Source organism: Rissa tridactyla, chromosome 2, assembly GCF_028500815.1.
Source record: "Rissa tridactyla isolate bRisTri1 chromosome 2, bRisTri1.patW.cur.20221130, whole genome shotgun sequence".
Lineage (NCBI taxonomy): Eukaryota > Metazoa > Chordata > Aves > Charadriiformes > Laridae > Rissa > Rissa tridactyla.
This window is the reverse complement of record NC_071467.1, coordinates 123,520,862-123,544,761: the sequence shown is the minus strand read 5'-3', so window position 1 is coordinate 123,544,761 and position 23,900 is coordinate 123,520,862. Positions and strand designations below refer to the sequence as shown.

At 39.6% G+C, this 23,900-nt stretch overlaps 1 protein-coding gene across 10 annotated transcripts in view; it reads left to right on the top strand.

The window, feature by feature from the left end:
• Positions 1-23,900, top strand: part of RBMS3 (RNA binding motif single stranded interacting protein 3) — a 719,476-nt gene that overhangs the window by 660,366 nt on the left and 35,210 nt on the right. For all 10 annotated transcript variants that reach the window (XM_054189953.1, XM_054189954.1, XM_054189952.1 and 7 more), the window contains one exon: positions 17,477-17,587. In XM_054189953.1, coding sequence (XP_054045928.1) covers positions 17,477-17,587 — 111 coding nt within the window. The remainder of the gene's footprint in view (positions 1-17,476; positions 17,588-23,900) is intronic.

Genomic DNA, 23,900 nt, shown 5'->3' with positions numbered 1-23,900 from the left:
CGCAGACTATTTTTTATCCACTAATACATTTTAATCTTGGTGCACAGCTATTAATGGGATATGCTTCCACTCCAGAGCAATTCAGATTGATTTTGTTTCTACTTCAGAAATATATTACAGTAGACCCACAGTATATAAAAGTGCTCAGTGTGTTGAGATGAACTAGCCTTACAGTACATGCGGCTCCTAATGGGAGCTCAATACATTTAGAGAAGAAGTGGTGATTGATTGCGTGGTGCTCAGGCTAATTGACATGGCACTGAGTTAGTCAGAAGCTCTCAGCTCCATCAAAATCACACATGACATTGCTCCAGTGCCTCTTAATATTGACTGGGTAGTTCATATGATAAAAGCAGCGTGTTTTGGAGGAGACTTCCAGAGCTGAGTGATTCTTCCTTCAGCATCAGTTACATTCTTTCCAGAAAGGCTTCCTGCCTGGAGTAGCATTACTCCTCCGCTGGAAATTTTTTAAAAGGATGTTCTCAGGTCTGTTTATTTTTTATGGGCTTGGATGCGGTCACTGAGATCCTGTGAGATCAGACGAATGGAATGAAAGTGGCCACAGATGACACTTGAGCTATTTCCACAGCTGGATGCACACCAGCCAGAGTAGGCGGTCCTCTGCAGATGAATTAGTTCGTTGAAGTACATGATACAAAACATCTGTTACAATGAGAACAAACAAAAACAATGTGCCTTTGAAGACTGCGATTTGTTGGGAGCTGCTTGCAAGGGTGCTGAATGAGGCAATTGTCAGCAAGGAAACATTTTCAAGCTTGCCCTTGCATGAACTAAAGCAAAACTACACAGTAAAAATATCTAAATTCAATCAAGCAGGAGACCTGCTTTTCCCAAATTTTGTTACTCTGATTCCTGGTCTGGCAACGGGGAGGGAGAGAGCCCTTCTCTACCAAATGTTTTTTATACCCTAAACCACTTTTAATACAATGGTATCATTCCAGCTGAGTTGCTGTAAAAACTTAGAAGCTACATTGGTACAATAACTGTTATTCTGTCAGTCCTTCCCCACACTGCTTTATTACCAGCTGTCTTGAAGTGCAATAGACGTTTTTCATTGTGACTGCCACCTGATGACAAATAAAACCTTCAAAATGGTTTTGCTCTGAGTAGCTCACAGCTCCTAGCCAGAAGTAGACCTTTCACGTCACCTAAATGAGCAGAAGCGATCCAAACGCTCCCACCCCATTTTCCTCTTCGGAGGCAGTTACTTTTGGCTGCCTTTGATTTTTTTCTCGCAGTTAAGCTGATGAGGAAGTAGGAATACTAGATATTTCTGGAGGAAACAAACACGCTGTGTGTTTAAAGGCTGAAAACAGATCAATCAAAGCCAAGACAGTTTAAAGAAAATGCAATATTCCTAACACAGTATTTTAGCCACGGTGAGTATGAATTGCATGCAGGTATATACCAAAGGACCAGGTTGTTTGGTTTTTTTTCTAAAGCAAGGATGCTAACTAGGACACAGATTTGCTAGATGAGAACCATATCCTATACGCATAATAGGAAAAGGCCGCACTACCAAAGCCTGCTGCCAAGGAGGGTTGGTGCCCAGTCTGTGTATGCACATGAGGTAGACAATAGCAGTAAAAGAAATAGATAGAAGTTAGTTCTTTAGATCAAGTAAGTATTAGGGATATGTGATTTTGGACCTGGAGATCCTGTAGTTCTTTCCCTACTGACGGCCCGCTGTATCTACACAAAGCAGCTACATATTTTTTAAAAGCTCAACAACTGAAACAGGAGCTCCCGTGGGTCTCAGGGTGTCAGATGGGCCACTGGGAGAGGGCGTCTTTCCTGGCTTTGCGTCTGCGATCCAGTGGCGGGTGTCAGGAAAGGTGAGAAGCTGCTGAGGAAGCAAAGCTAAACAAGATTCTTGTTTAGTTCAATTGATTCTAGTTTATGCTTTCCTGATGAGCAGGGTGTCTGATTGTATATGTAGTCATGGTTTATTATAGCTGTACAAGACAATTATGTTAATCTTACTTTTATTTCCTAATATTCTTTGATCTCATACACATCAAAGATGTAAAATTTTAGTCTTGTTGGTAATTAGCTAGAAAGCAAATATGTTGTCTGTCAGTATAGAGGATACAAAGCACAAGAAATTGTCCTGGGGGAGTCTAGATTCTGGTCTAATTTTTTTTCTCCTCATCAGATTTTTATTTCCCTTTCATCAGTTGCCTCAGCCATTAAATAAATGTACTGGAAGTAAACTTTGCCATTGTGAAATTCATTCAGCTTTTTAAACTACCTAGTCACTCAGTATGGATCCTCAATTGAGGAAAAGCAGTTTGGTACATCAAACAAAAATGTACATCAATGTTTCCCAAACTTGCAACAACCCCTTGCGGTCTGTATTGACAAAGGTTTCACGCTTGCTTGCTGTTAGTTTTAAGCAGACCAGAGCTAATGCTGTGCACAGTTCTCATTTGTTTCACCCATTATAGTCCAAAGGCTTTGATTCCTAACTTGTGATTAGTGCTCTGGTCAAGAACAGCAAATGAGTATATGCTAAATTATTTGGCTCTGCAGTTGCTCTTCAAAGCGGTCTTTCTGGAAAGAGAAAACACACAGGGATTATTTTACAATTTCTGCAGTGAATCTCTGTATCAGTACGTTATGCCTACAGCTGGTGGATTTATACATTGCAATTTATTCTGGGGATTGACCCCTCCCCCCACTTTTGTTCATGAATTGCAAAGAGATCATTATCTTCATAAATTTGTTTACTGTCCAAAACTTTCGTATGAATAATTTATGGAAATATTTCAGCCTAAGGATTGTTCTCAGTGCGCATAACAAGTATTTATTAGATGGTTTCATACTGGAAGTTGTTATTAGACTTGCTGCCTTCCTCTTCCCAGGTTGGTTGTCCTTATCTTTATTAATCACTTCAGCTTCTAGACAAGACGACTGTCTTGCCATAAAATAAGATTTTGTTACTTGATTAAAGAAGTCTGCAGGCAGCCATAGGCTGCCTGTATGGCAAGTACTGCAGAAAATAGAAATAACACAAAATTTAAAATTGGGTTGGTGAAAAAAAAAAAATCACTGAATTACAGTCTGAATCTGAAAACAAGAGCGAAATCATATCTGCTTGGGATAATTAATTAATTACAATCTGTCTGTGGTATAAAAATCTATCGGATACCTGCATAGTAATGTACAGTTTGGTGTCTGTCTCTGAGGATTAAAACAACGTGAAATGGTAGCATTCAAGTTGGTGACAAAACTCTAATTGATTTCAGTAGGGGCAGAATTTCAGGCCAAATTTTTCAAATTCACTAAACTAAGATCTGTACGTTACTGTGATTGTTGGATTATGGACATTTTAACCATTGAAATTGCGAACAGCTTCTGCTAAAAATTTGTCCTCATCTAGTTCCAATTTTATGCTTCATGCTCATGCATTTCTGCATCACTTCCCCGCCTTTATAATCATTTGCAGTGAAACAGGGCTGAAACACCACAAAACAGGGTCCTCCATGATACTGCAGTTCCTCGATAGTAGAAATCGTACCAGAAAACACCACAAGAAATACTACCAGAAAACCATTTCATGTACTTTTCAGTCCCACAAATGGATTTTCTGTGTGCCTGGAAAAGCCACTGCAGAACAGAAATATGGCTGCCAAGAGGCTGGTCTCTACTGGAGTTTATCGGAACATCTGCTATTAGTTATGTTGTGTCTTTTGATGTCAAAGACAAAACAAGGATTTGTTTGGTTTTTGGAGGAAGGGGGTTCACATGGAATGAAGATTCACAAGCATGCAGTGCACAGAGTCCAGCCCTCGAGTCCCCATCACTCTGGAATTAATTAGAGCGCTCTTTTTTCTATCCACACAGCTCTCAAGAAAAGATGGGAGTATTACCCATTTGCCTATCATCTCGTTCCTATTTATCTTCCTTTGGATGTTTCTTGTTTCTTTTTCCTCTGAGGCTACCCTTTGCCTCTGGCTAGGACTGACAAGACTATTACATATATAGTACTCTGTGAATAATAAAACTTGGCTTTGTGGGCAGAATCAAGTAATAACTCTGAAACTTGTCTTGAAGTGAAAATGTGCAGAGGGAGAGGGTAGTGACATGGAAAAAGTTGTGAAAATGTTGTTTTGACTCCACTCCAGGAGAGAACTTAGGGAGTGAGGAGAGGGTGAGAAGAAGAACAAAGGCAAAATATCTATTATCTTTCTGTTTTCATTTCTGGGTTATTGAACTAATTTTAAGCTTTTTTTCTTTCAAATTTAGATAAATGCTGAAATGACGTGTCATTTTGAAATATGGTGGAAACATTGCATTTTGACAGCTCCAATTTTTTTCATTCTTTTGGTCACAATTATGTGCCAAGTGTGACCTGAATTCACAGGATGTTTTATTCTCCCTCAAAGTGTTTTTTCCAAATAATTTACTGTTCATCTTAATAATATGTGTATACCATCCAGCTGGCCTTTTTTTCTCTAGCTTATACTATGATTTATTCTTCCAAAGCATAGATACCTTCTTACCTTCCTGTAAAAGACATCTCCCTGAGCTCATGGTAGACTCAGATGCCCAATCTCTGCTTCCCAGAGGGCTGATCACCCAGTTTGGGTCAAAGACTCGCTCTGGTACGTTTACCGCAGTAGTGGGCCACCAGCTTATTCTTCCCTGGCTGCCAAGCAAGGTGCTCGACGTTGTCTGAGACATTTTCACAGCAGTATTTGGTAGTAGGCAGTTCCTAGTCAGCTGCCTTGTAGCCTGAAGAACTGACTTCTGTTGGCGTGTAAATGTAGGGTTTAGAAAAAGACCTTGACAATTCTTGAACTGCTCTTTCTTGGCTCATCCTTAGGACCTCTGAAATTAGTGTTGACCACAATTGTAGTTTGATTGCTAGATGCCAGAGAAAATAGAACAGACAAAGATTTTTTTCCGGAGAAAACCAAGCATCTCTACAACATTCAAATATCTAAAAGATACTCAGGAAAGCAGCCCAGAGAAATATCTTTGACTTCAACCTAAAATTCTGCAGATCTGACTGCTGTGCATTCACATGGGCTTGTATACAGTGACTGGTAGGAAATGGTGGTGCATCAAAAAGCTGTAATAAATCAGAGCTTTTTATAGAGATGTTTCCATACAGATGTTTTTATAGAGATGTATCCCTACAGCATGTATGGATAAATGTGAATCAGAGAGACTTACCTCATTTAGTCCAATAAATGCATTCACATTAGAAAACTGAGGTAGCAAACTTGAACTTCATTTGCCCATGTTGCTTTGGCTACTTTTTTTGCCTACTTTGGTTTATGACAAAGGGCTCCACTCGAGCAGGCAGCCTGATTCTGAGAAATGCAGAACTCTCTGCATTCATCTGCTTATGCAAAAATTGACTACTGTTTTGAGGTAGGTTGAAATGGATTATAATTTGAAGCAAATAGCAAGAGATTGCCATCTATCAATGCAGAGAGAGGTAATAATACAGTATTTGGTCATTCTAGGCATTACTGTAACTGGGGAGCTGAAAAAGTACTTTTTTATCTGCTTTCTGCCTTCACCGTAATTCCTCTGAAAATGGTAGTGTGATGGGATGGATGTGGTCCATTCGCTAATGTGGAAAATGGTCTCTTTGGGGATCAGTCTTCTGTTGTTAACAACCTTCTGCTAAAACAGAGTGCCCTGAGAAGACACAGTAGCGATAGGCTGCTGGTGATGAACACCCTCCGTAGACAGGGCAGCGTGTGGGGCAGTAACGGTACAAGCCTCTCCCCTCTGTGCCATCAGTGCTCTTCACCTTGGAGTTAACCTGTGGGGATGCAGTTGTTGGGACCACCTTTCGCAATCCTTGGGAAGGCTGTTGGACATCACCAGTTGCAGTAATATATTTTGGTGATGGAGAGTTTCTCTGTGGGTAGCTGGTGCTTGGACATAACTGAACAGCTGTAGCTTGATAACGACTTTCAGTCCCAGCAATGACCGAACCTGGTGACCCAGCATTGAGACTCCCTATTCTATTACCAGTCCTGCGAGCCACTCAGTTCCCACCATGTACTTTCAACATGTTCAACGTGTTACAGCTGTGCTCTCTGCTATACAATAGTTAAGAGCTCTGCCAGCATTTTCAGTATGAACTCATATTTTAAGGATAATAACTCAGCTGTAAAAATGTGCTCCAGGCTGAAACTTTATAAGGAAGATCTCAGCCCAAGAGTGACTTTATCTGGACAAAAAAAGGCAAAATATATCAATTTAGTCATTCCTAATCAGTACAGATATATTAAAAAGAAAATAAGTAATCCTTGCCGGATCGGTTATTTACTTTTTCTTCTGTTTAGCTTAATAATAGCCAAAATCTACACCTTCTTGAACTTTTCATGTCTGCTTTTTAGACTAGCTGGACCACATGCACAATGAAGTTTTACTCACAAGGGTCAGTTTTAAAGTGCTTTTGCTCAATATTTTCATCTTCTTTCAAGAGACAATAAAGCGTGGAGCAAAGTAGACTTTAGCTAGCCATTTTCTATTATTTACTTCAAATCTGCTCAGCATGGATCAAGAGGTAAAAAGTTTCCTTTTCTTGATTAGTTTGGATGGGAGTGTGTGATCAAAACCACCTGTTCTCTTCAGGCCTGCAGTGGTGATGACCCAGGCTGTACACCAGTCTGAACGCTTGTGGACTTGGGAAAGTTCAGATGTAGAACCAGACCCATCCCAGAACACTGATAACAGACCAGCTCCTGAGTCCTCTATATATCACACAGCTTGTAAAGCACTTAGAGGTCTTTGATAGAAGGGAGACTTACTCTAATACACAGGCTGGTTTCACTGAAAGTACCCTAAAGTAAACAGGAACTTAAAGTATCACATTTTTAGTTATAAAATGTGTTCACCCTCTGTAGACTCCTATTTTCTGACTGTTGACACAAAACTGAGGGCTTGAGTTTGATTTTATTTACATCAGTTGTACCTCACTGATTTAAATGTGGTTGCCTTTGAATTACCTGCTCTGTGTGCTTGCTGCTATCAGTTTTACTGGCTTCTTCTGGTCTCATGCATCAGAGATGCATGAGACGTAATTTCTTACGAAATTTCTTACGAAAGACGTAAATCCATACGTAAGAAGATTTTTGCAGGCACAGTTTCTCCAGATTGTGCCTATATTATGGCAATGGAGAGCTTCACAGATGTCACTGAGGGCATCATCCAAGAATGGTGGAGTCGTCCAGGTGCAGCAAAAGCCACATGTTGGTGGCAGTTGGCTTGTACAGAGCCGAGTCCAAGCAGCAATTGGTATGGTTAGAGTCAGAGAAACCACAGTTAAAATTTGTAAAGGCACAAGTGCGGTATAGGCTCACGTTGCTTTTAATGACAGAATGTAAGGTAAGAAGGCATTATTGAAAATTTGTGCCTCAGTCTTGGTTTTGAGGTCTGTCACAAAGCTGGCACTGCCAGGTAACCAGTTTTAACCAGTGAAGGGACAAACCCCGATACAGAACGGAGTGGATTTCACCCGTAGCCTCCCCTGAGAGATTCTGAGTCCAGAAAATGAAATGCAGTTTGGGATCTGGGGCAGGGCATTTAAGCTCTGAAAACTTGTGGTTTTAAATGAGAGGAAAGGCAGGGCTGGAATATTTTTTTTTTCTTTTGCTGCGTGAGAAAGGGCTTTGTTTAACATAACAGATTACAAATCTAACAGAACATGACAGAGATACAGATTTCTGTATTTGTCCTCTCTAGTAAGGAGACATTTCTAGATTTCAAGATCAGAATGAACTGCTGTGATTTAGAACTGAATTGATACATAACATGAACTGTAGCTTAGTACAGGATTTCCCCCATCTACCAACTTCAACTCTAAAATCTATTATTGAACAGAAGCATATCTTGAGAAAAACATTGTTACCCACTCAGGGTTTCATTCCCAGCATCTTCTGCTATCTATCTTTCCTAATACCTAGGATAGGAAGGAACTCTGAGAAAATGACGTAGATATTACTACCTCTCATCAGCCTTCCAGAACTTAAAATTATTAAAATTCAGAAAATGGGATGGGGAGGGAAAAGACATAATTTTCTCACCACCCACACCTTTAATCTTCCTTTGTGCAGGAGCTGCACAAAAAGGAGCTTAGACATAGGCAGCAGATGACAGTGCTCCACAGTGTGCTCTCATGGAGGATGGACATGGGTTTTGTAGCTGAATTTGAAAGTGATGCAGCAACATCAGCCTCAGCATTTCATGGTGACTCTCTACCTGCCCCATGCAGCTGGATAGCTGGATTACACAGCAGCTTCTGCATCAGCATTGCTCTGAGACTGCAGCTTAGATTTGGGCCTGACTTAGATTTGGGAGTTAGCTCTGAACTGCTCAAGAGTTACCTTTGGCTTGACATTGCAAGGGCCACCATGCAGTCCATGAGCAACTCTGTGAATCATTCTCACTTATATTGACCATCACCAGTAAATTCTGACTTGCAAGAGCCTATCTGATCTTGGAGTTGCAGGGAGACATTCTGATATCTACCCATCTGTCACGGTTTGGGCTGGGTTGGCCAATGACAAGATGACAGATGCTTTCCCCCACCTCTTACTCCAAGGAGAGGAAGAAGAGAGCTAAAGAGATGTATGAGTTTAGAAAAAACTAAACTACTTTAATGAAATATTAATAATAAAATAAAAAATGAAATAATGAAATAGATACAATATAAATAAATATATACAAAACTGGATCAAGTTCCTAGGAAGATGTCACTGTCAGGCACTGGGAAAGTTCCAGACCGGACTCAGTGACAAATGGGAACTGGAACACACTGACTGGGATCAAAAGGCAGATGAGCTGACGGGGTCCTCCTCAGGCATTGGTCGTGAATGAAAAAGAGCCACTGAAGAAGCAGTCCATTGAAGAAAAGCCCTCAGAGAAGAACCCACTGGAAAAGAACCAAAGAAGAGCCAACGTGACCCCTTTGCTCCCTCAGCTGTTACACTGACCATGGCGGATGGGCTGGAACACCCGATTGGTCAGTTTGGGTCACCTGAACCTGTCCACGCCTCCCCACAGGTGCAGCCCCTCCATGGGGTAAAGAACCCAGTTGGTGACCCTGGGTGCCACAGCAACGGGTGTGAGTGGGAGCCTCTCACGGAACAGAGAGCTGGCTCTGCTTCACCCCAAACCAGGACACCGTCCCATGACCATTCTTCCCATTGTCCTCTCAACAGTTAGGGATCTCACAGAGGAGCACTCTGCTGTCTGCACTCTGGCACCTCAATATGCCCCCTTGGTGCTTCATTCGGTGATACCACCTCACTTTCTGAAAGCTGAAGATATTTCCATCTACAACTCCATACAGTTAGGTCCTTATAGTGTTGTGGAGCTGACACCATGCGCAGTCATACCGTTGCCTCTGGCTGTGGTTGCCTCTGGATGTTTTTTGTCATCTTACCTCTGGTGGATACATACGGTTATATTACCCACCTGCTTTTCTGTTGGTTATTTTTTCACTTCTTGGTAGCCAGTTCCTAGCATTTCTGATGTCTACCAGTGTCAGTGTTTGTCGGTCTAATGAGTGAATCTTTTCTTCCAGCACAGCCGCTGGATTGCAGCTCACACAGCGTGAGTCCCTCCTGGTTTCGGGCAGGAAATGAAACACAGCACATCTGTTACAGATCACAGCTGCTGTCCTGTCACTGGCAGTTGCAGTGTCAAAGCTAGAAGTGCATGTAGAAGAAATGTCACAGACAGTTCCTTCCCAAACCCAGTTAGCCGCTCTCTGTGCCTGGCAAATGACCTACGTACTAAATCTCGCCAGAAAAGCAGAGATCAACAGCGCAGTGTCTCAGACATTTGGTCTGATCAAATGTCTGTTGTCATGACTTCATGGAGACACACAGACAGGCAGGGCTGCCTCACCTTGCCTGGAAGGCATAAGACCCAGGGAGAGCAAAGGTCCTACCACATTAAACACGCCATACATGCTCTCATGACGCCAACCTGCTCTGCTCCTCTACATCCAAACATGAGCTCTGGAGGCAAAGCTTGCTGTTAGGCATTTGTCTCTTATTTTGAACATATTTCCCTGAATGAAATAAAATAACTAAGTGTTTTCAGCCAGTAACAGAAGCTCTTATTGTTTATTAAATGGTGCTCATAAGTAAGAAGTCTAAAAACCTCTCGCTGTTGCTTTTAGTTACTTTTGTAATAATAAATCCTGGACTGGGAGTTTCAAACATTAAAAAAAAAAAATATCCACATGTTGATAAAAAAGTGTGGCCTGAGTGGGTTTAATAGAAATGGCAAGATCAATTGTCTTTCCGTACCCTAATATAAGTGTGTATATATGTATATATATGTAAGGCCATAGAATTGAGGATGCAAATATGGCATCCTTTTTGAAAGTTTCATTTGAACCCAGTGAGGTAGGGAAGTGAAAATTTAGGCTAAAAACTGGTGTTGACTAATATTTGAATTGTGCCATTTAATAATTTCCATTTTGCACCTTGTTAGAACTAGGATGTGCCATCAAGTCAATTTTCACGCCTGGTTTTAGGCATGAAGGGAGGGAACACAGCAGAACTGTTTGGAGAGGAAATATTATTTGGCTTTAGCTTTAATAGTTCAAACTCCATTCTAATGCTAAGAAAAACTAGTCCACAGGAAAGAGACTTCTGATTCTTATTTATTAGGATGGCACATCATCCACTGGAGACAGTGGATGAAGGAATTAGTCCACATCAGAAAACATGTATAGGAACATAAAAAGAATGGAATTGCCAAGCACAACACTTTAGCATGCATCTCATACTGATTAGGTATAGATCAGGAGTTCTGTGCAGGAAATAAAGATTTGTTTTCACTAATAGTGTCGAGGTTTCAGAATCTGTGCTTATTTTGATATGGAAGGGAAAGACCTTTGGATATTTTTTGTGAAATCTGATAGTGGGTAGGGCAGGAGAAGATTTGTTTTATATAGTCCAGTGGTTATGTCCCAGGCAAATCACAGCCTCCGTGTTTCCTCTTTGTCTTCTGGGGATGTGGACATTGTGAGGATGCTTTTGTTAGCGATGGCTGTTCTTGACAGAGCAAAAGCACTGTTAGGTGGATTGGATATATAAAGCCAGCTTACAGCCAAGTGCTCTTATAAACTGAAGGGTAAGAAGAAAACCAAATAAATGTGATTTCTTGTTCCCCTCTAGAATATGTCAGAAGAGGGAGCAAGAGAGCGAGAGCTGTCTGTGGCCTGTCCGCCTTCTCCAGCACTTACTGGGACAAATGCCCTGCTGCAACAGGTCATTTCCTAACTGCTGTGGGCTCCTTCCTGTTAGCAGGCCCCAGCAAAACTACTGCCATTTATTCAGGCACATAATACCAGTAATTTTATTTTATTCCTGGGGCAAGTTGGAGAAGGGTATGAAAATTACTGTTTCTGTCACAGCCTAGAGAGAGCATGTGGGCTTGTGATCCAGCCTGCGTGTGCAGACAGTAAGGGCAAAGACGTAGCATGGGGCTCTCAAACTCTGCTTCAGAGTCCCTGTAGCAATTCAGGTATATTTTCCCTTCATAAATATTGTCCTTTTGTTCAGTGGCTTTTCTCTTGAGATCTTATTTTGGGTGGAAAGATTTAAGTCACCACACAAAAGTCACTTTAGGCACTGAGTGACACAGGCAACTTTTTGTTTGCAACAGAAATGCTATCCCTTTCATTTTTTTTTAAGTCCTTTTAGGTTAACAGACAGCAGTATGCTATGAAACTTGCTATTTTTCAACGCTGGTAGGTGCATAAACTACTGACATAATATCACAATGGTACTCCCTGATGTAATACATTTATTAACTGGTACCAGTATAATTGTGGGTATTGCTTTATTTGTGCACACAGTTGCTGATATAAAACTCTTTCTATTGCATCGGCTGTGTTTTCTTTATATCTTGATGTTCCCATTTCTATATCCTTTTAATCTGCATTTATACGTGTAGGCTAGTAACTGTGTATTATCAAAAGCTGTATTTCAAAACAGGAGACAGGACATATAGTTAAAGGCAAGAAGGACAAAGGGAAAGAAACCATCAAAAACCTTAGCTGTTGTAGGAAAGGTGGTGCATACACAAGGGTCACCTTTTTTCTTTATTTACCACGCTATATTTGGATTCTTAATCCTTTAAGACCAGTTACTTCTGGGTAGTAACTCACTTGGACCTATGACGTATACTTTCAGATGAGGAAAGAAGCTCACAAACATACAGGAAAAAAATGAGAAAGGGAAATCAAACCTCTCCAAGGAGATTCAACTAAGGTATGAAGGTGATGCCAGATGAGAATTTGAATTTATGCCCAGGATTTGAGATTTTACAATACTAAGGTGTGGTTTAGTACTTGCCACAGAAGCAGGACTCAGAGTTGGTGAAGGTCTGTTTCAGGGTTTGCCCATTCCAAAGGTAAAGCTGCTTTAATTTAATGCAGCGTTTGGGCTTCCTGCGTAGTTTACCCCATTTTTAGCAAGCTTTTAAATTCAACAGTGTAATGAAATGAAACCAAATCCTAAGATTTGCAGAATATACATTATTAGCTGATGTTTGCTGATCTTCACCATACCAAAATCAAAATTTAATCTCTGATCAGATAGTAAATGCCAAGGCAATTGGTAACTTTTCACTGAGAAAGGGAAAATAGGTTTTCTTTGATTTTGAAATATAATCAGTTTCTATGGAATGTCAACAAGTATTCCCAGCAGAGTTGATAAGAGAGCAGAGAGGATTTCACAGCTACCTTTGATTTTCCTACTATAGTCCTGAAAGTTTGGCCACTTACTAGCCAGTTCAGAGTACTTCACCAGGCTCACCGCTCTAACAATGGGACCCTATTTTTTCTGCTGTTTGTAAGAGGCAGCCAAAGGAGATGCGGCAAGTCAATCTAGACAGAAGAGCAAACCAATAGAAATATGGTCATCATTTATTCAGTATGCAGAGAGAGTACATTTATCTGCAAAAAAGTATGCATGTTGGGTTTTTTCATATTAATTCTTGATAGACATGTCTGTCTGATAAGTATAAGGAAAGTCATCCTTTCACTCAGTTTAATAAAACCTCAAGAAACAACATGTTCTCAATAACGTAAAGACGTTCACTTGGGTGTATGGTAATAACTTTTCAGATGGAATGACCTGGTGCTTATATGACTGCACAATGTGTCTGTAAACAAATTTGAAAAGTAAGTTTGCTGATGTAATGTTTATTGGCTTTACATTGGTCAGTATTTACAAAGTAGAATTTCCGCGTTTGCTTAACCTGTTAAAACTTCCTAAATAAAGAAAAAGTAAACTATAAAATAAGCAGATGCTTACTGTAGGCTTTAAAAACTATTTATTCAGCTGGTATTTGTGCCCTAAGTCCAATATCAGTATTAGAACACTGGATAACAACAGAAGCCTTTAATACAGTTCATTATTCTAGAAAGCTGGGACTAACTAATCCTTCCTCCCGCTGGCCCCCAAGTGCATCTCTCAACTGGTGAACTCTCTGTTCCTAAAGCCCTCTAATACACTCTTTATTTCTGATGTCACTTTCCCACCCTTCAAGGCATATAAGGTGGCATGTGTCATTGCACCAACATAAGCTTTATTTCTGCTGCTGCCTTTTGGTGTTGGCAAGTACTTAAAGATAGTTTACTTAATATAATAAACAGACTGTGTTTAGTGTCCTTCCTGTGATTTCAGTTTGTTGCCATACAGGGAGTGTACAGTGTTTGTAGTTAATAAAGTCAGGCTTCTTTCTTTGCAAGGGATAGACTAGAAAAAATATTCTGAAATAAATATATTCACTTTCTTATATGAAAGGTATGTGCATAGAGATTAGAGCATTTTAAAACAGCAAGGTCTTTCAAATAAAGTGAAGAGTAATTAAAGTCTATATGTCAATGAACTTACCTTGCGTTTATTGCAGTGTTACAAAAATCATGGATTTTCTTCTGTATTATTGATTGATTCCTTACCATTTGCCTTGTTAATTTCTTTTAAGGCCACTATAGCGTCAACAGAATTGTATGACAAGTCATATGCCAAGAATATCTTGCCAAATTTAAAACTCATTATGGTAACCAGTTTCTTGCAGGAATTATAAAAAAATTAATCATACTGAGGCAACAGGGCAGTCGTAAATAATTGGCAGGCCAACTACTTGTTTTGGCAAAGACAGTGGCAAAAACCTCATCATAATTTCTTCTGCAGGTTTTTTCAACTAAGCTGGACCTTCAGTAGTATTATGCCATTTTAAGATGTCTCTCTATACAGTTTACAAACTCAGTAAAATCAGACATCAAAACGGGCGAAGATGAAAAATATGTTTGCCAGTCGCCAAGTGGATGTTTATCAGCAAATACCTATTATAGGCGGAAAAGAATCAAATTACTTTTAATATGATGGCAACATCTGATGCAAGACATTGTTGTCTTCTACAGCTAAATAAGTTGAATATGAATGGACTTGACAGCATGTATTATGAAACGCATTATGGTCTGGAGACTGGGTGTCGCCCTAACAACCAGACGATATTTCCTTAATTAAGTATAATTTTTTCCCTACGTGACACAAGAGGATTCTGCAAACTGGTGAATTAATGGTCTGGCAAATGCATGTAATTCTCTGCTCTAGGTAACTGTCAGCTTCAAACACGTTAAGCTGTCTTAGGAAAGCTGCAAATACTTGATTTGTTTTCCCAGCTTCTTTGCCTAACATATTAAACGGTGTATGTTTAGGGACTCGAATATATGTATTTTCTATTTAAAAATAATATGTTTCCTGTCTCTGAGCAATTTTTTTGTCCTTGATGTATTCTCTCTCCAGTCCATATTTTTTTAAATAGTTTATTTGCAAAACCTGTCTTGCCTACTTATTTACTGAAAGATATTTGCTATCAGATGTTTCCACTGTGTATCTGGCACTTGTGTTTGCTACGCTAAATCATAAGACTTCCTTCACCGCTGCCCCTTCTTCGTTTCCAGGTTCCTCAATTTATACACAGGAATAGCTATCAGTCTGTCACATCTGTAATCACAGCAAGTTCCTCCAACCGTACCTTTGCAATAAACATCTTTGGAAAGAAAGCTTGATATTTTAAGGCTTTGGGACATCCTAAATTAATTGCAGCCGCTACTGCTGGCAGTGCGGGGCTTCATGAAGCAGTGGTACGGGTATGACTTTCTGCTTCCCCCATCAGACATCACAAGTGGGAGCTCACCTTCTCTGTCATGGAAAGCCCTGAGGTATTTCTCCATCTCTAAGCCAAAGGAGAAAATTGCTTGTAGAGGGAACTGAGAAATGTTTATTAGTTGACAGATTTGGTTCAAGTGTTTATGGTTTGGTACTGTAAAAGTGCTATTTTGTGGTGCGGATCATTCTGAGCGAAAAGCTTATGATTTCTTACCATAAGAAAAAGTGCAGGTGGATGTCCAACCTTGTCTGGCTGCGTGGTATCCCGAGCCACTGATTTTGAACAGACAGCAAGAACATCGTTTTCCTTGGGCATGGTGTTACTTCAGACTCTTGCGGTGCATCTACTATGCAGGGACTGCCAAATGGGCTGAATGAGTGTATGCCCTGCAGATTTGCTTTCAGACTGTTTCAGCAAAAGGGTAGATTTTTTTCAGCAAAAAGAGGAGTAGCATGAAAGAGAAGAATGTAATGTAAGGAAGAAAGAAGGGCTTCTAAAATAGAACATTATCTCTACCGTGCTGAAAGAAATTCTGTGGTGGAAGTTTGTGACTATCTTGATTTGTAAGGACCCATGCCAACAAGGAGAAGGTTAGCACTGTGGTAGTTCCTTAGAATGCGTTAGTCAATGGGTTAATCTGTGTAAACCAGTGCAAACCTGTGTAAACCAGCCAAGAAAGAGGGGAGTGTTCACAGGTGTTGCAGGTTTCATACTTGCACGCTGATCAGCTTGTTTTATAAGCATTTATTTGGAATCATGACAGATATTCTGTGGAGGCTAGTTTCTGTAATTTGCCACATTTCTCTAGGGACTCTTGTCAGTGCAAGAAACGTAATCCATTATGTGACATAAACCAAGCGTGGATGTGTTTCATATACTGAGGGTATTACGAAAAGGACTGACCAAGCTGAGCCTACCATTACTTGCATTTACCATTGCATGCAAGTAATGAGTTTGCAGAGACTGCAGAATCTATGCTTCTCAGGTAGGATGTGCATAGACAAAATATTGCTGGAAGGTGAGAAAAAAATTGAATGGGTACTTCCCCAGAATTTTTTATTTTTGTTTATTTTTTATTTGCAACTGAAAATTTGAAATCTTCTAATCAGATTCTTGGCAATGCAGTCACATAGTTCTACATAAATGTGAGACAGACACTTAAGAACAGGTGTGCTGTGATTTCTGGAACGAGTTTATTTTAAGTTCCTGTTTGTAGGTGGATTTTGTCAGTAATCTCAATGCAAAAAATGTCAGTTTTCCTTTTTTTCAAACAAATACATCCATCCACATTTTCCATGCTTTGTAGCAGATGTTGTGATTGTTTGTGCAAATTTATAACGTATGCACACAAACATATATCGGCACAAAGCAGAGCTATTGTATCATATGAAGACATAGCTGGAAATACCTCCATATTTCACTATCTGCAAGAAAAAGAGCAGACCACAACTGTTTCTGACTGACCTTCTCTAACCAACACAGGAGTTAGCATTTTACACCATAGAACTGAAGAGAATCAACACTTCACTAAGGCATGAGGTTACCAACATGGGACCTTGGGGAGTGGGAGAGCAAAAACCAAGGAATATGAGTGGCAAAGAAGCTTTCTCCAAAGCTCCTCTGGCGTGTCGTTTGTTTCATTTTTGTTCAAAGTCTTGTTCTTGCTTTAGTTCATATGCTGTTTGTTATTAACGTCTTTGTTTTTCATGCGGAGAAGAAAAATGCTTTTAAATGCTGTGTATGTGTTTTAAATGGGTGTCACTACCAAACTCACTGTCAATAGTTAGTCTTACTTAATCAGCTATAAAATGTCATGAGTTCCTAATTGAGACTGGAAAAATCCAAGATAATTACCATAATAGGTTGAAGATCTCAGAGACTGAAGGTTTTAGAAGTCAGAGAAAATTGGGGACATATGTGTTCTGTCTGAAGATTGTTCTATATAGGATATGGAAAAATAGAAATGACAGGCATTTTGCAATGTACAGTAGCATTCATCATAGAAAGAACATATGCATTTGTTTGTCAGAAGCAATGAAGTAAAAAATGACACTTAATTGGAACTGACATAAAATGGCCTCATTAGTAGTACAAATAATATATGTGTGGAGCTTGGTTGTCAATAGGAACACAACATATTTCTTCTGACAGATATATTAGTCTCTTTTAAGATTCATGTCAAGTTTTCAGCCAGGTTCACTCATTTAGAGAATGCTGCTTTTTTTGTTTTGGTTTGGTTTTTTAAGTGAAATGTTGAAGTGTAAATGATGTGTGTTTGTAGGGTGCTGTGATAACACCAACAATGGACCACACTATGTCAATGCAGCCAGCAAGCATGATGGGCCCCCTGACCCAACAGATGAACCACCTTTCCTTGGGCACAACAGGAACGGTAAGATCATAGATTGTACTATTTACTTTCTACATTGCAAAACATTTATTGCTTACTGAGTTTCTCAAGGTAATTTATTACTCCTGGGTTTTCAGTGCTTCACCTTTTTGCAGTTTAATATTGTCGTGGTTTACTCTCTTTTTAATCCATGTCCAGAGATGTCTGACCCTGTCTGGGCAAACATACCAACGTGCCTTTCGTCATGACCCAAACATGATGTACTACACAAACAATATCTTCATATCTCTATGTCACGCAAACATGTATCTACAGATACATTTCTAAAACCATCATATAGTCAGCATTTGGTATTATAGAACAGAAATGACAAAGTAGTATGAGTAGTAAAACAGGAGGTCAACAAAACCTGCTCTGTATTTAGCAGGAATTATCTGTACTAATTCTCATGTAAATATGGAAGTACTCCTCCATCAATTTGGTTTTTAATCAGAAATCATTTGCTTGTCAATCTAGAAAGTTTTATGCCACTGGGAAATGGGAGTTCTGGCTTCGTGGTAGGACCCACTATTCACTTCTAAACCATAGCAGCCAGCCATACATAGTGTGCTGCAGGCTCAGAAATGTGATTTTGGGTCAAGGTCAGCTGTGTTTCCAGTATGTTATATTTAAACATGCATACTTCCACAATTATTTTCTCTTTAAGCAATGTAAGTCAGACTCAATTAGCTCTCCCAGATTCAGAGAAAGGCAAAAAATACTGTTAATAAAAGTTATTAAAACTTTCTGAAATGTTCCTAAAATACAATAGCCTACGCACAGTATGTGCTGGTTTGATATGTGAATCTGTGCATGCTGCATGTATGTTTTTATGAAAATGAAGGCATAAACATTACACTTTTATGTCTTTAGCACACATGTGCTTTACATAATAATTACATGAAAGATCTATTATGCATTTACAAACTCTTTTTTTCTATTTCACCACTGTACTATTTGGTACTAATCTATAGGAACACTGTTTTCCAACTTTGGGTTTTGAGTGGTGTTTTTTTTTTTTAAATTGAGTAAGGTACTAAATATGAGTCGCATCCTTACAAAGTTATTATACTCACTGTATTGGGTCTTCCCTTCCTCTTCCACGTCTCTTCCCTCCCTCTCCTTTTTTCTTATCTGTTGCATTTAATTCTAACTCTAGTGTCTTTTCCACCATCAAAAAAAAAAAAAAACCAAAACCAAACAACTGTGTTGGGATCTGAGACTTCTGTATTTATTTCTGAGGAAACTTGAATATGATGGTTCCTTGGTTATTCCTGTTATTTTAAATGTTTCGGTCAACAATCAAAAGAAGTAGGAATTACATCTCAAAGTTAATATCAGCATTTTTCTCCCTCTGAAGAGATGAAGTTGAAGGAAATACTAGGACTAGTGAGAATTTCTGTTTGTGTAATTACTGTGATTCAAAAGTGTGTTTAAAGATTAAGATAAGGAAAGGAAATGGAAAGGATAAGGAAATGGAAAATGAATTCTGGCAGCTCCTATGAATTTTTCCTTCTGTCTGTCATTTTAATTTCCATGAGTCTTACAAACATTGTCTTCTGCGCTCATTTTCTTGCAATCCTAATGCAAACTAGAAAATTCCCAGCTAATGTTCTCTTCCGACTTGAGACAACTATTACAATGCTCATAGTAACAAATCCATAATAACAAATCCATTTGGGGAGGCAGAGGAAGGACTCTGAAAGGCAGGGGGTGATCTAGTGGAAAATAATGAGATCATGAATTTATTTTACTGCAACTGAAAGTAAAGAAAATCTTTCCTTCCTTTTCCTAGCTCTTTACACAGTCTTATCTTTCAAGGTCACAGCATTCCCTGACAACTTCTTGAAATGCATTCAGAGGTATACCATATAGGTTTATGTTTACTGTCTCTAAGACTCCTAACTCATTTACAGAAAACGTAAAGAGGAAGAAAGGGTAAATGATTGATGTGTGTTACACTATCCACAAGCTTTTCATAAATCTCAAATGGCACCCTATTTTATCACATACAGGATTTCTCTTTGGTAAAAACACCATCAGCGCCATATTCAGTTAAAGTCTGCGTGCACGCAGCAAAATCATGGAGCTCACTAGGAATTTCTCCTGTCAGGAACTAAAGGGAGAACTTCAGGATTTGGGTTGCCAGTAGCAGTTTTGTTGGATGTATCCATCTTGACTTGAAATTGAATCTTCCTAAAGTGTTCTGTTACAGAAAAAAAAATGTGGGGAAAATGGACAACCTATTTAGAGATATGATTTATTTAGAGATATTTTTACTTCATTTATTCTGAAGTCTGAATTTCAGTCCAGAGAGAGGAGCATTGAGAGCATAAAGCCATGACGAATTGAACCAAGTTCAAACCATGCTACTGTGAGTATCTCAGCAGGACTAAGTTTCATGGGAGACAGAAGACATAAACTATACATTTCTGTTACAAACATATTTTTAATTTTATCCTTAAAACTGTGCAACAGGGTGCCATAAAGAGCCACCAGCTATCTTTCAAGAAACCAGACAGAATTTTAAGCAAACATTCCAAAAAGTCACAAACAATTCTGCTTAGTGTTGGCTGTAACTCTGTCCCAATTTAATTTAAAAGCTTGCAGTATGCAAAGCAGTTTTTATTAAAAGGCTTTCATACATTCACTTCCTTAGACAAACCATTTTGCTAATTAACATAACATATTTTTCAGCCAAAATAGACCTCTGTGGTCACTTAAGTCAGAGTTGATTTCAAACCCACTTGCAAACTTGCATGATTCAGGATGAATGCTGGGTTTCTGAAACATTGCTTCAACAGAAAATCTATTCTCTGGTGAGTAAGCTAGAGAAATAGCATAAGGGCCTGTGCATGTCTTGTGGGAAGTGCTCTGCCTTTTGATGCTCTCTAAAAGATTAAAATACTGTCCAGGCTGGAGCCATTCCAGAGGGGAGACCCTTCACAGAGGATCATTCTTTAGTCCTTCGGTGAGGCAAGTTACCTGAGTAAGAGGGGCCCTGCCAATTCCTGCCTCGACACCAAAAACTGGATTTGAGGTCTGATCTCTCAGCCCTGAAGCACACGTGAAAAACCCCATGGGGATTTGAGCGGCAGCTGCCTTCATCCCTGCCCGCACGTGAATGTTTAGTCACCAGGCCAGGGCGGGTATTTCTGGCTCCATGCTGGCAGCGCCGCTCAATTCCAGCTGGGAGCATCCAATTCAGCAGCCAGAACAAAGCAGTTTTCCTATAGCCACGCTCATAGCCAGCTGCCTTCCCCTTGTGCTATGGGAAGCCTTCAGTTACTGGCCTCCCAAAAGAACAGAGAATTTTGTTTAGGAAACCATTTGCCGTGAATAGAAGCAAGAAGTTTTCTTTCTCTCCAAAACGCCCAGCAAATGCGTATTTTAGTTTTTTGGGGTTTTTTTTAACATTTTTATTTCTTATCTATTATTGAATAGACTGCATAAAATCAGACATCTCTGCTATATGCTAAGCACTCCTTAATCAAGAGGGTGCACTAAGGCTATCAAGATGCCAGGCCAAGTGAAAAGCTGCAAATCCATCTTTACTTGATTTCACTGCCCACTTCATGAAAACATACAGCTGCAGCAAATATTCCAGGCCAAAGGATGGTATACGGCACCCGGGAAAGAGGGGAGGTAATGGTCTGCAGTTTGTGGCAACTCAGCCTTATGTTCCTGTGCTGTGAAAGGATTTTGTACAGCATTTGCATCTCCCAGTTACTGTGCTTTGTGCTTCATCCACCAAGATCATAATTCCTTTCTGCCTTTATGAAAATCAAATTGATTTCTGCCAGTGAAAACACAGTTTACATTACTGATGAATTGAGAGGCAAGCATACTGCTCTGATCACCTCCCAAATCTGCCTGAAATCTGTAGTTAAGCAGAGAATCTGCCAAGGGGCAATTTCTGCCTTATTTATGTGAATTTTTCATATAAATGTCTCACTCAAAAAGAGCAGAAAGCATTTACATGGGTGGGCTGGCTGTGGGCAAATATGTAAAGAAAACCTAAGCTTAAATTATGTCAAGATTACAGCAAAAAAGTGATAACTCTGAATATTCTGATTAAGGCTGACAGTCCAGGCTCAACTTCTACAATTGTATTAAAACGAAATTTTAATGCCAGGAGGCATAATACGAAGACAGACAATAGGTTTTAACCTTGAAATTTTTCTTTTGTTTACAAGTTTATTATTATTTAGTACAGTAAGTCTTGCTTTCCTATGTAATATTCATCTACAATTAGTTCTGCTATTAAAAAAGGTACCATAAAGGAAGAAGAAAGCAAGCAAGTCTGTATGGATAGCATTGGAAGAGAGTAGCATTAGTGTGTGTTTAATAATGTATGGAGGCTGGAATTGTTCCATCATCAGCCTGTCATTCAAAATGTTTCCGATGCAGCCATTGATCTGACATCTGTTTCGTGGTTTAATAAAGTTGTGATTGATGGCCTGAGTGGATATGATACAAAAACCTTTAGAAATAGAAAAACTGAGCAGTCTGATCGCTGCTTTCAGTCCCTGTTGCTCAGCTCCCTTTTACTGCAGCACTGCCACGTTTGGCCATCAGCAGCAGTAATCTGCCTCTTCAGTGGGAAGAAGATTTGCGCTATTCTTTCTCCTCTGCTGCTCATTCCTGAACGAAATTTTCTGCTCTGCACTTTCTCGGTCCGGGTTTCTCTCCCCTCCCTGCTGTTAGCTTCCATTTCAGACACCGCTTGGGTTCCAGTTTCATCCAACAGATTGAGGCAGCCTTTGTTAGTCCTCATTGGCAGAGGGGTAACTCCAGCTTTTGCTCCCTCTCTTTCGGAGCTGCCTTACCATAGGCTTGTTTCATCTTAAGCCTCTGAGGCCCACACCAATGAGAGAGCGAGTAGAAGCCAGATTTTTTACTAAAACTGCTAGCTCAACTGTGCTGCTTAATTGTTCTTCACGCTTGCAGACGGTTCATTCTGCTTGCAGTTTCTAATTTAGAAACGCAATGGGCAACTTACAAAATAAGCACTCTATTGCACTTTTTAAATAAACTCAAAAAAAAAAAACCCTAAAAAAAATTGTTTCATTGTTCCGGATACCTCTATATTAAAGATGCAGTCAGGTAGAAGAACTGCATTGACATAATGTGGGATTCTGTTGAAACTGCAAACCACCTTAACTCAGCTTTCCTGGTTTGTAATATCACCAGAAATCTCTCAATGGAATAACAGGCTTGTTATGTGGGTACATCAGTCTTATCTTTCGCTTTGTTAGTTCTTTTTGTTGCCAGCAGAGCTTGATGATATCTCCAGAACCCTTCAATGGAACAACAAGCTTGTTATAAGTTTTTTATCTTTTATTTCCTTTGGATACTCCATGGTCACCAGTGGTTTAAAATGTCACCTAACGGCCTCAGCAGAATAACTGCTTTGTTAGATAGGGTTGTTTTTTTCCTGTTTAATCTGCAATTCTATTTGCACATATTACAGCTACATGGAGCTGAAACATCATCGCATTCCCCTGGTGTTCAGATCCTTGTTACAAAAAGCACTCTCTGTTATTCTAATTGTATGTCGCAAGGCCCCCAGAGAGTTACAGGAGCAAAGCTTCTTTGCAGTCTTGTGCCTTTCATGTTATCAGGTGTTAATCTTGAAGTTCTTTTATTTTATTTATTGACTGACTGTTTCAGTTACTTTTTGTGTGGAAAATATAGGACTGACCCCATTACAAATGAAATTAGCATAGTTCAGGCTGAAACTAAGATCATCCTTGTGCATTTACTCAGCCAAACTCCAGGGCAAATGCAAGTGACTAACGGCATTGAGCTGTTTGGGGCAGGAGATCCATTTAAGGAGAAATTATTCCGGTTGGAAAGGGAAGAACAGCATAAGCTCTGTCGAGATTTATAAAAACCAAATAATTCCTCCTGCGCCTACCTTCTGAAACAGCTGCTTGAAAGGCAGCTCCAATGTGCCCGATACATAATTTGAGATTAAAAAGGGGCACTCGGTGTAACTGAAAAACATCAAATTCCAAGCAGTCAACAAGGAACAAATAACTTTTTGATGAAGCATTTAATCAATTTGCAGAATTCACTGCCACTAAATATTATTGAGACAAATAGGTTAGCAGTCTTCAAAAAATAGATTCAGCGTTTCTATAAGGAAACATTTGCAGGTGCAACAGCAGGGTGGAAAATGTCTTGATTTGACAGTATATAGGCCGAACACCTGGTGGGGTGAACAAAGAAAGATGTGCTTTTTTCCCTTTTTGGACCATCTTCAAGTCCCAGTGACTCTTGTGAGAATTAGGCTGATCAGCCCTTGTGTAGA